General features: G+C 41.5%; 1 protein-coding gene across 1 annotated transcript in view; it reads right to left on the bottom strand.

Moving 5' to 3' along the window:
- Window positions 1–13,328, bottom strand: part of Wdr81 (WD repeat domain 81) — a 523,698-nt gene that overhangs the window by 491,206 nt on the left and 19,164 nt on the right. Inside the window, exon 5 of the mRNA XM_080282279.1 lies at window positions 3,049–3,168. Within this exon, the coding sequence (XP_080138405.1) occupies window positions 3,049–3,168 (120 nt within the window). The remainder of the gene's footprint in view (window positions 1–3,048; window positions 3,169–13,328) is intronic.

Genomic DNA, 13,328 nt, shown 5'->3' with positions numbered 1-13,328 from the left:
TTAGTGTTTGCTGTTCCGATATTTTATTGTTTCTTTGAGTGCTGAGTTCTTGCATTTGTTGTACAGTGTCTTGTGTATGGGGTGTTGGGGAGTGTCATAGTGTGTCATGTTGACTGATGAGGCTTTGAATTCCTGATGTGAAGATGGCACTGTGTCACTTTCTGTTGCCTCCAGGGATGTGTCTTTTGTCTGCATTTTGAATAACCGTACTGAAAGTGTGCAAAACAGTGTAAATATTTGTGATGAGTGTACTGTTTAATGTTTCAAAGTATTGTTCTGTTTCAGTTGTGAAGGCCTCCCAGTTGGCTCTCTTATAATTAGTGTATGTGTGTCTGTGGAGGAGCGATTGGGTAAATACAGATTGAAGCAGATGGGCAGGTGTGGAAGTTGTGTGCAAGATATTCACAGAAGAAATCTGTGCAGCATGTGAGGTGGTGTGTGGGGTAAAGAGAAGGCGAAAGGGGGTGCAGGGAAGAGCATGGTGGACTAAAGATGTGAGAGAGGCTGTGGCACAAAAGAAGAAAGCATATAGTGAGTGGATGAGAAACAGATGCGTGGAAGAAGTTGAGAGATGGAAGAGAGAGTTATATGTAGAGAGGAACAGAGAGGTGAAAAGATTTGTAAGAGAGAGTAAGAAGAGAGTGGATGAGGAATTTGGAGGTAACTTGAGTGTAAAGTGGAGGGAATGTCAGAAAATGTTCTGGAAAGAGGTAAAGAAAGTTAGACAGGGTGCCAAAGAAGTTAGCTGGGGAGTGAAAGATAAAAATGGTATATTACTAGTGAAGGAAGAAAAAGTGAGCAGATGGAAAGAATGCTTTAAGTAATTCCTGAACACAGAGAATGAAAGTAATGCATGTATAGGTGGCTGGGGAATGACTGGGAGGAGGAGGGAGGTGAGAAGAGAGGAAGAAATCAGTAGGATGGAAGTTGTGCAAGCAATGAAGAAAGTTAAAATCGGGAAAGCCCTAGAAATTGATGGAGTGTGTGGTGAAATACTGAAGCATGGGGGAGAGATAGTAGTAGAATGGATTTGGAAGATGTGCAGATTGGCCTGGGAGGAAGGTAGAGCCCCAGAGGATTGGAAGTCAGGTATAATTATTCCTCTGTACAAAGGAAAAAGGGAAAAAGAAAGTGTGTGGTAATCATAGGGGCATTTGTCTTCTTAGTGTAACAGGAAAAGTATATGGTAGGATACTTATTGACAGAGTTAGGGAAATAACAGAGGAATTAGTTACAGAAGAACAGGGAGGCTTTAGGAAGGGGAGAGGTTGTGTAGATCAGATGTTCATTCTTAGATCTTTGGTGGAAAAGTTTCTAGAGAAGGGAAAGAAATTGTATGCGGCCTTCATGGATTAGGAGAAAGCATATGACAGGGTGGATAGACAAGGATTGCGGAAAGTATTAAGAATATAAGGAGTAGATGGGAAGTTGCTGAAGGCCATGAAGAGTATGTATGAGTGTTAAGGCTGCAGTGGGTGGGGATAGTGAACTGAGTGAATTTTTCTATTTGAAGGTTGGATTGAAACAAGGATGTGTCATATCTCCATGGTTGTTCAAGCTGTATATGGATGTGGTTATGAAAGAGATACACGGTAGGGTAAGGGATGTTGGAGTAGCCCTAGTGAGAGAGGGCAGTGTTTAGAAACTACCTGTACTGTAGTTCACAGATGATACTGTGTTGTTAAGTGAAGATGAAGGGGAGCTGCAAGGCTTGGTGGATGAGTTTGGGAGAGTGTGTAAGAAACAGAATTTAAAGGTGAATGTAGGGAATAGAAAAGTTATGATCTTTGAGAGAAATAAAGTCAGTGAATGTACAGTGAGACTGGACAAGGAGAAAATGGAAAATGTGAGTGCATTTAAGTACTTGGGTAGTGTGATGAGCAAGGATGGAAGTTTAGAGGGTGAAGTGCTTGAAATGGTGCAACAGGGAAGAAAGATTGCTGGTTCCTTGAAAGCAAGTGATAAGAAACAGGGAAGTGAGCATGGAAGTGAAAAAGCTACTACATGACAGCATTGTAATGGTAACATATGGAAGTGAAGCTTGGACCTTGTTGGAGGGACAGAAGTCAAGAGTGAGAGTAGTGGAAACGAATTACTTGAGAGGAGCATGTGGAGTCAAATGGAGAGACAGACTGACAAATGAGGAAGTGAAGGAGCACTGTGGTGTGGATGTGATAGGAAGCATTAGCAGAAACACACTGAGGTGGTTTGGACATATGGAGAGGATGGAGAGCAAGAGACTGACGAGGAGAGTGTACGTAAGTAAGGTGGATGGGGGGAGAGGAAGGGGGAGGCCAAGGATGAGATGGAGGGATGGAGTGGAGAGGTATATGAGAGGGGGGTGTGAGCTGGGAGCAGGGCAATGAAATGGCGGGGGACAGGGAAAATGGAGGCGATTTGTTTATGGCCTCCCCTTTCAGGATTAAGGCATCTAGCAATAGATAGATATAGTGTCTGTGGCCAGCTGGGGTGATTCTGGTTTTGGTAGTGATGATGAATGGGAGGTGGTCAGAGCCAAGGGTTTTGACCACTCTCCAGGATGTTGTGGGGGCGAGGTTTGGGAAGCAAAAGGTGATGTATGGGGATGTTGTTTGTTTGAAGGTATGGTGTCTGTTGTTGTGATGGCAGTGTATGATTGAGCAGTGTTGCTGCTGGAGAATGTGATGCTATTTAGCCTTTTGTAGAGTTTGCTGGTGTTTGTTTTGTGATCAAACCACCATTTGCAGGTAACCCAAAGCCTATCTTTGTCCCTGAGCTTGAGTATACAAGATGCATGGGAGGGCGACTTCTTTGGGCTTTCTCTTTTATGTGAGTATGGAGTGTGGGGGGAGGGTCTCATATGTAAGAAAATACAGTACGGTGTACAGTACATGCACACTCTAAAATAAGCTATGTTCTTCCATACTCTGAAAATATAAATTTAAATTCTATTCTAAGTATGAATTAATAACAAATTCTTAAGTCCTTTGAGGAATTATACAAATAACAGTAAATCAGAAATAAATCAGATAAAGTACTAATTGTTTTATAATTTGAAATCTGACTTACGTGATCCATGGAGAATAGATGAATGCATGGACTAGATCAGGCAGTGGTCCCTGGCAGCAGTAGTTCTGAGGAATGCCCAGGCCATGACTGATCACCCCCATAACATTACTCTCACCCCTCCTGCAGAACAACACATTTGACACATTTTGATGATGTTCCCAATGCAATATATATGATGTACTGCATTTGATTTAGAGCTGAAATGACAATATTTTCAGACGAGTATCATAAATTTCTTACTAATATAAGTTGCATGTTCCCACGTGCAGTACTACCCTTACCCTTTGCTAAAGACAAGCAAGAACTGTAAGTACTGGTATGCATCTGTAACTAAGCTTGCTGATACTTCATTTTTTAAGACTTACAACAAGGCCCTATGATTCCAGTTGACACTGCTTGCACTTGGTTCTATATTCCATGCTGGACTTTGAAGGCATTTCATCAATAAACTGCCACAATGCACTTTTTTATTTATTTTTATTTTTTTTCACCCAAAGGAGTCAGTCTTGTACTAAACAACACCCTTTTTATCTGACTGCTTGGGTGTGATTTACAGCTACTGCAACCTGGTAAAGGCATTAGCATGATAAAACAGGCTAGCAATGGTTGATGCCACATTCAGTAGGCAGTGGGATGGTACAATTATTTTTTTTCAGGCTTCTGGTTACTCCAAACATTTTTTTTTTTTAATGTTTAAATAAAAAAATTCTCATTTAAACCAATCTGATATTTTTTTTTAAATTAAAAATCAACAACCTTGTCTTCTACCACAAGAGCTGTATGTGCTGTTAGCCTAACTTCAGAGCCAAGCAACATGCCCCTTCCATGGTGACCAGACTCTGTGGATGATGATATCAAGTACCGTATAGCGCTGGATGTGCAGGGGATGTATACATTGTAAACAGCTGCTGCTTCATATTCATTTGCTTTATCAATGGCAAAGATCTCAGCCTATGAGCAGTAACCAAGACCATACCCCAGGTTAGGGCCACAGTCCTCCCCATGGTAGTACCAACCAGAGATGACAGTATCAGCCATCTCCTCCATTTTAATGTTAAATGACGAGATGGAAATATGATTTTTTTTTTTTTTTTTTTTTAATACAGTATACTGTTAACTGTATGAACTCTCCTGATATTTATGATACTAAATTTTTAGTAGTTATTAATATACCAGGTACCATGGGTAAAAAAAGTATCGGCACCCAGGGGTCAGATAAGATATGAAATACTTTGTCTCTGGTTCAACCTGTAGTGTTAGCATGCCTGCTTAATTCACAAAAATGATTGAGTTACCATGTAGTACAATGTTTCTCTGACTAATCCAGCTATATATCTGTTAAATATATGATAACACCACAAATGAAGTATACACAGTGACATAACCGTGTCATTTCCCATAAATCATAGTCTGTGTATAACAATGTCTCACACTGAAAGGGTGCTGATACTATTTTTACTGATGGTACCTGATTTATAAGTACAAGTACATTAAAGGAATCCCATTGAATCAGAAAGCATTGTCAAAAAAAAGTCCTTCTGGATATATGTATATAGTTTTTTGATCACGATGATGACATAATACAGGATATGGAGTTGTTTCATGTGGCCATACAAGTTCCCCTTGTGTGAGTTTACCCAATACCTTCACACTTCCATAGTTTGGTGAGCAACTACCTAAATCAGCACAATACCAGTAACAGACATCATACTTTATGCACCTAAATCAACACAATACCTGTAACACAAGTCATACGATATGTAACGAAAGCAGCACCATACTTGCAATGTAAGTCATGCAATGTACAGTAGTACAACATTCATAACAGCAATTAACTTTCACTGTTTCATTGGTCCATCACCATGTTGGTTTTGCACCCTGCTGACAATAAATATAGCCAAAAGATACTGCTTTACTTTGTGACTTCACCTAAACAGTAAACATCCAGCCATTATATATTATACACAGTAACAAACTATCTATCTATCTATTGTCAGACGCCACAATCCCACACGGGGTGGCCACAAACAAATCGCCTCCACGTTGCCATGTCCCTTGCCATTTCACTGCCCTGCTCCCAACTCACACCCCCCTCTCTCATATACCTCTCCACCCCATCCCTCCATCTCATCCTTGGCCTCCCCCTCCCTCTCCCCCCCTCCACCTCATTCACATACACTCTCCTCGTCAGTCTCTTATCCTCCATCTTCTCCACATGGCCAAACCACCTCAGCGTGTTCCTCCTAATGCTTCCTATCACATCCACATCCACACCACAATGCTCCTTTATATCCTCATCTGTCAGCCTGTCTCTCCATGTGACTCCACAGGCTCCTCTTAAATAACTCATTTCCACTGCTTTCACTCTTGACTTGTGTCCTTCACACTACGTCCAAGCTTCACTTCCATACATTAGAGTTGGTATCACAATACTGTCATGTAGTAACTTCTTCACTTCCATGCTCACTTCCCTGTTTCTTATCACTGCTTTCAAGGAACCAGCAACCATTCTTCCTTGTACCCTTTCAAGCACTTCACCCTCCAAATTTCCATCCTTACTCATCACACTACTCAAGTACTTAAACGTACTCACATTTTCCATTTCCTCATCATCCAACCTCACTGTACATTCACTGACTTCACCTCTCTCTAAGACCATCACTTTACTCTTCCCTGTATTCACCTTTAGATTCCGTTTCTTAAACACTCTTCCAAACTCAACCACCAAGCACTGCAGCTCTCCTTCGTCTTCACTCAACAACACAGTATCATCTGCAAACAACAGTACAGGGAGTTTCCAAACACTACCCTTACTCACCAAGGCCACTCCAACATCCACTGCCCTACCTTGTACCTCTTTTATTACCCCATCCATGTAAAGATTGAACAACCATGGAGACATGACACATCCCTGTTTCAATCCAACCTTCAAAGAGAAAAATTCACTCAGTTCACCATCCACACGTACTGCAGCCTTAGCACCACCATACATACTCTTCACAGCATTCAACAACTTCCCATTTACTCCATATATTCTTAATGCTTTCCACAATCCTTGTCTATCCACCCTGTCGTATACTTTCTCCAAATCCATGAAAGCCACATACAATTTCTTTCCCTTCTCTAGAAACTCTACCACTAAAGATCTAAGAATGAATATCTGATCTACACAACCTCTCCCCTTCCTAAAGCATCCCTGTTCTTCTCTAACTAATTCCTCTGTTATTTCCCTAACTCTGTCAATAAGTATCCTACCATACACTTTTCCTAATACATTAAGAAGACAAATGCCCCTAATGATTACCACACACTTCTTTTTCCCCTTTTCCTTTGTACAAGGGAATAATTATACCTGACTTCCAATCCTCCGGGACTCTACCTTCCTCCCAGGCCAATCTGCTGATCTTCCACATCCATTCTACTACTACCTCTCACCCATGCTTCAACATTTCACCACACACTCCATCAATTCCTGGGGCTTTCCTCAATTTGACTTTCTTCATTGCTTCCACAACTTCTATCCTACTGATTTCTTCCTGTCTTCTCACCTCCCTCCTTCTCCCAGCCATTCCCCAGCCACTTATACTCGCATTACTTCCATCCTCTATGTTCAACAATTCCTTAAAGTGTTCTCTCCATCTGCTCACTTTTTCTCCCTTCTCCACTAGTAATATACCATTTTTATCTTTCACTCCCCAGCTAACTTCTTTGGCACCCTGTCTAACTTTCTTTACCTCTTTCCAGAACATTTTCTTACATTCCCTCCACTTTACACTCGTTACGTCCAAATTCCTCATCCACTCTCTTCTTACTCTCTCTTACTAATCTTTTCACCTCTCTCTTCCTTTCTACATATGACTCTCTCTTCCGCCTCTCAATTTCTTCCACGCCCCTATTTTTCATCCATTCATTTTATGCTTTCTTCTTTTGTGCCACAGCCTGTCTCACCTCGCCATTCCACCACGCTGTTCCTTGCACCCCCCTTTGTCTTCTCTTCACCCCATGCACCACATCACATGCTGCACATATTTCTTCTGTGAATATCCTGCACACACCTTCCATGTCCCCCATCTGCTCCAATTTGTATTTACCCTATCGGTCTTATATTCTGCCATTTTCTCATCCTTTTGTAACCTTTCCACTCTCCTTGCAACTACTCCTTCTTCTCGTCCTTCCCAGCAGGAGAAATAATGAAATGTTCAGTAATCAAATAACCACAGCTGAAACAAGAAACTACACATTGACCCACAAACAACGATGGCATAAACAAACTGGCATAATGTAGCTAAATTGTGTTTTCTCTGCTACATCTCCATTTACAAGCTATTTTTAATGCCTTGTGGCAAGAAATCTTGAAGTATTATAGAGATTATTATAAAATGGCACAAAATCCAGTAGTAAAAGGAGATTTTCACAAAGTTTTGAAAATAGTCTAATGAATTTATACTTCTTTACAGCAATTTTCAAGAGATATACGTACTTGGTAACATCCTTGCAATTTTTGACAGTATGTTTATCAGTATTTGTGACTTGAATCAGGCAGCTTTGCACTGCTGAAAGGTTAGGTTACTACCAAACAGGCCAGTAATGTACAGAATTTCATACTGGACATCAGTATCAGTGGAAATACAGCACACCCTCCTTTTATAATGAGGATGCATTCATTGTATTTATAAAGGCTCCAACATGCTTGCATGGATTGGTCTTGGTTACCTCAAAGCAGCTCTCCATGCTGCTAAATCTCTGGCAGCCTCCCTATTCTGTCCCTTATCCCTGATGTCACACTCGATGACCTTGATCTTTTTCGTCCCACAGCATTAACACTTCTCCCTCTCTGAACCCAGTCATCCTCCATCCTCTCTACACACCCAAACTATCTCAATCTACTTCTCATCACAATACATTGCAGTCCAGTTCTTCCTCTTAACTCTTCCATTGTAAACCTGGCCCCAGCCAGGCCTCGCATTCAGGATGCACTACACATCCACCTAATCAGTGTCATTTCTGGGTCTGGACCTGAGAATATCCTCTTCCTTTACTGCCCCAGGTCTCACTACCATACAACATTACACTCCTAACACATGTCACATACAAATTTCTCTTAGCACAGAGGGAGAGCCATCTCAATATCAGGAGAGGCAACAACTCCCTGAACTTCTTCCAACCACTCCTCACTCTAGCCACTGAGCTAGCTCCAGCCCCACCTCCAGTACATAATGTCTCCCAAGAAAAAAATATAATACAAACTTTCAATTATTTGTCATCACAATATCTGGTCCAACGTAATATCTGAAGCAGCTCTATTAATGCAATATCTGGCAAAACTATGCAGCATCTGGCACCGAAACAGGAAGTAATCAGCTGTTCTATGCAATATCTGGCAACATGGCATATCAAATGGCTTGTACAAGGTACTCAACCGGCACCTGGGAACACCCCACAACACACCAGCCAATGACAATGCCTGCAACACACCAGCCAATCAGAATTCATTGCGTAACAGCCCATCCGGCGCGCTGAGCCTATTGTCGCTCTCGCCTTCTCTCGTGGATCTCATTCAGTGAAGACGTATTTATATGCTCTGCTCTTGTGACTGTGTGGTGGCAAAACCCTGATGCTAAGACTTACTCTGTAGCCTCCCATGCCTCACTTGTTGCTGCAAAGCTTGTGGCCTCTCAGTGCTTCGTGTCCTAGTGCTCTATTGTGATTCTGAAATTACTGTACATGTACTGTAATTATTGCCACTAAACCACATGGGATTCACTGCACTGTACTGTACTGTATGGGATACAGCTCTGTCCTCTGTTGATGACAACACTAGGTAAGTAAACAGTACACTATGTACTGAATTACCATACTGTATCAATACTGTACTGTATTTCATGTTTAATTATCATCTTTTACTCAGGAGAAAATTTTTAGGGTAGAGGGTCAAGAAAAGCAAGACGAATAAATCCAATGAAAAAAGGTATGCTCTTCATCAGTGGAAAGTGTGTGGTACCTGTACGGTTTTCTACCTAATGTAACCAACTCTAACTCCCAACGAGCTTGCAGTATCTTACAGTATCTTGGCAAGTCCATTCAGTTAAATGTTATTCATAAAAACACGGAAAAACTAAAGAAATAAATCTTGAGCATTAATTGGTGAACTGATGATTTGGAAAGTAGTGCTATACAGTCGAATTGCTCCCTTGCTCAGTTATTTACGGAAGTATATGGCCACGGTCTGCCAATTTATTACTCACCTGACTCGGGTGCACCCGGGGGGGGGCCCACCTGGCCCGGGCCCCCCCCTTAGCTTCCTGGGTCCTTTAAAAATTTATGTATATTTATTTCGATAACAGCAATACATGAAAAATTGGCAAGTACAAACAAAGAGTAACACATAAGCCAGCAGCTCCCTGACTCTAAACCTGCATGTGACCTCCCGGTAATTATCGGATTACCTGACCTCACCTCACTATGGCCCCCCCCCCTTAGAAAATTCCTGGGTGCGCCTCTGCTGCCATCACTCCACCCCTCACTTATCAATCAACTGGTTCGCAGATAATATAAAATACATAGGAATTGCAAGCACTGTAATTTTATCCAACAAAGCAACCTTTCATTTCTATCAGCTAGATTTTATCTTCTCTGCCAGCGCAGATGCATTCTAAGATGATGTACAAATTCGTCTTAGAATACATTTAGTCTCTGGGCAAAAGCCCCTAATGCTTTCATGTCCTAGCAACGACCCTCTGTAGAAGATCGGAGAAAAGTGATACTAATTATACTGTATAAAGGAAAAGGGTGTAAGGATGAGTGTAAGAATCACAGAGGGATTAGTTTACTGACTATACCATGAAAGGCGTTAGGTGTCTGATTGGGTGCAGACAGGGTGTTGCATAACAGAAGATAACCAGTAAAGTGCGCTTTGTGAGCAAGTGATGGGCGAGTGAATGACACGTTATCACAATTTCCCTCTCATACTAGATTATAGGTGGAACTCAGGTATTTAACTGCAAGAACTGACGCCAAAAAAACACAGTGTTACGACGGAATGTATTTTTTAATTTCATTTCATAATTAAGGCATTCACTAATTAGAGCCGAGCAGTCTCTTGGAAAACTCAAGATTCCAAGGGGTTCTGTTACCTTCATGGGTGAGTTTTTAGTTGATAACAAATTTAACTGAGTGAAGGTATCATATGTAGAAAGAATTTCAACTTGACTTTACATAAGAGTAAAGTATTAGCTTCTGCATAGTGTGACAGTCGGGTTGGGTTGGGCTGCTCAGTTCCAAACTTAACTGAGAGCAAATATCGCTTGCTCGCTTGTGAAAATGTTGAGGAACTACGGTAGTTTAGAAAGGGTTAGGATCCATGGGATATGCAGACCAGATATTTACCATGAGGTTATTATGGAGAAGGAAGGAAGGAATAATGAACTCACATCAAGCCATAATATAGCTATATGGCACTAAGGTTGTCGCTGAAGCCATCTTGATGTGAAAGCGGCCTACAGAGAAAAGGTGAACGTCAATGGGAAGTCCTTAAACTATTCATGTTACGAAACCAAATGTCCAACTTGAAAGGAGGGAAAATAAAGGCTGAAAGAATTAGAAATATCAAGATGAGAGGTAGGACAGAAAACAAGAGGAGGGCAGAACGCTGAGAAAGATGATAGACAAATACCGGTAAGCCTTTTCAGTCACCTCTTACGAGAGGCAGGGATACTGAGGAAGTATTGTTTCCTTCCCCTCCCTCCCCTCCCCTCCTCCTTGTCTCCTCAGCCTCTATCCCTCCTTGAGCGGTGAGGGCAGCCAGATGTGGGTGTGTTAAGTCACTGTGACACTCTGGAGGATCCAATAATTCTTATCCGATGTTGTACAAGCAGTAAATATTGTTATGTCCCCGTCCCACACTGCCACAGGCTTCAACAACGGTAGTACAGCATAGGAAGGACGTTGCCCAGTGAGTTGTTCTTCCTATGGTCAGCCTTTAGGTGTACGGTAGAGTACACAAGATCAGCTGAGGTGCTGTAAATAAACACTGGCTTCTTAAGTTCAATGTCCTTATTTTCCAACTAACTATATTGAATGCTTTCTAACTTCACTATTCCCACAAGCACTGGATGTGGTTGAGAAGATTAGGAAAAATACACTGAGGTGGTTTGGACATGTGGAGAGAATGGAGAATGAAAGACTGACTAAGAGGGTGTATGTAGGTGAGGTGGTGGGAGGAAGAGGGAGGGGAAGACCAAGGATGAGGTGGAGGGATGGAGTTGAGAGGTATATGAGGGAGGGGGAGTGAGCTGGGGGGAGGGTAGTCAAATGGTGAGTGAGAGAGCGACTTGGAGGCATTTTGTCTGCGGCCACCCTTTGCGAGATTAGGACGTCAGGCTATAGACAGATAGACTGGAGCTATACACACTTTACTAACTGCAATTACACTTAATGCTGGACAACACTATTATCACAAGTTCCGATGATATACAAACTTCAATAACTCTTCTCTATTTGCCAACAACACTGTTTTCACAAAAATACAACCTCACTGACACTGCACTACACTGAAACTGAACTTGAAACAGCCTCTTTCCCCATTCTTATATAAGCTTGCATAACTCGAGAAACTTCTAGCATAAACTCAATGAAGCAAGAGCTAACAGTTACCACCTAGGAGACGTCAAAACACGCCAGAGTGTTCCTACATTACATAACACTGTAAATTATTTCGCATCCAATATTAGATTAAATTACATAATATAACATGCAATTGCATAAATCAAACATTATCGAGAAAAAGAGCACAAAAATTAATGCACAACTTACCATATAACTACACTCACTAACAGCAGGCACTCTGGCAACTTTGACTCGTACCGAAACCTATGGTAGACGTCGAGAATAATCAAGATGCTCCTCGACTACCTAACTACCAATCTTGCTTCTTAACAATATGTTTTTCACTTCAGGATATGCAGATGACCACAGCTGCCCCATCACCACCCAACACTGTCTCACTTCACCACACTTTAAATTTAGCATAAGATTATTGTCTGCCTTTTGTGGAAAAGTACACTGGAAAAATTGAGGAGAGGTACACTGCACAGAATAAGAAGCTGTATACTGCATTTATGGAGTTGGTACAGTACCATATACAGCATGTGGATGGAGTAGTCATAGAGATGAAAGTGGGGATGCAGGGACAAGAGCAAAGCTGAAGCTAAACGAAAATGATTAAGAGTCTTGTAATCTCCTTGTATGCTGATGATGCTGTTTTGATGGCAGAAAAAGATGGTGACTAGCAAAAGGTTGTCAATGAATTTAAGTCTGCACAAGAAGAAAATTAAAAGTGAATGTAAACAAAATTAAGATAATGACATGAGAAAGGAAAATGTACTGGCATAGCACGATAGATTTCAGCAGGAAGTACAGGGTAGAGAGAAAAAATGCAGTGATCTGGGATGGAAGGAGAAACAGCCTACTGTCCTTGGGGAGGCTGACAGATCTGACCAATAATGTGTAATTATTCCAAAATGGGGGAGTAAGGTTAAAGAGAGATCACTTCAGGAGAGAAGAGTAACTGAAGAGCTCAGTTGTAATTTGAAGGGTAGAAGAGTTAGCACTGAGGTTATGAGATCCCCGTGTGAAAACTTCTTATTACTGAGACCCATATGGAAATGAAACTTGGGCAGTGAGTAACGGAGAGCAGTCTAAGTAGAAATTTGTAGGAATGAACCCTCTCAGAACAGCTGCAGGCATGGGGAGCAAGGAGGGTGTAAGTAATAATGAAAATTATGAGCATTATGGACTGGAAGAAAAAGCTACAGAAGTAAGCCATGGATCTGCTAAGTGGATTAAGAGGAATACACAGAGATGTACAATGAATGCACATAGACAGTCTGTGAGAGTGAGACAGATAACAATTTTGGTAGATGCATACTTTATGTGATGTGGAAGAAGGGAGTGGAACAGTACCCTGGTGAGAGAAAAGAGAAATAGGAGTGTTTCAAAGTGTGAATGATGTGTGAGGATAGGGTAGCCTGGAGGCATTTCTGTCATGGTCATCCCCTGTCAGGATGTTCCCAGGAGGGAGTAAGGCATCGATGATGATGATGATGATGACAATGAAGCAGCTCGTATAAATGCAAAAGAGAAACTAAAACTTTAAATTTTTTTAATGGGCAATGCAGTGTTACTGTAGAGACAATGGAAAATTATCCCTTTCTCCTCCTCAAGCTTATCAGTGATGGGTCAGATTACTAGGTAGCTATTCAGGCTGCATTAAGGTAGAAACT

The sequence above is a fragment of the Coenobita brevimanus genome, chromosome 93, assembly GCF_032717465.1.
Source record: "Coenobita brevimanus isolate Jiangsu-jjx chromosome 93, ASM3271746v2, whole genome shotgun sequence".
Taxonomy (NCBI): Eukaryota; Metazoa; Arthropoda; class Malacostraca; order Decapoda; family Coenobitidae; genus Coenobita; species Coenobita brevimanus.
Note: the sequence above shows the minus strand (reverse complement) of the source record. Positions and strands in the feature narration are given on the sequence as shown.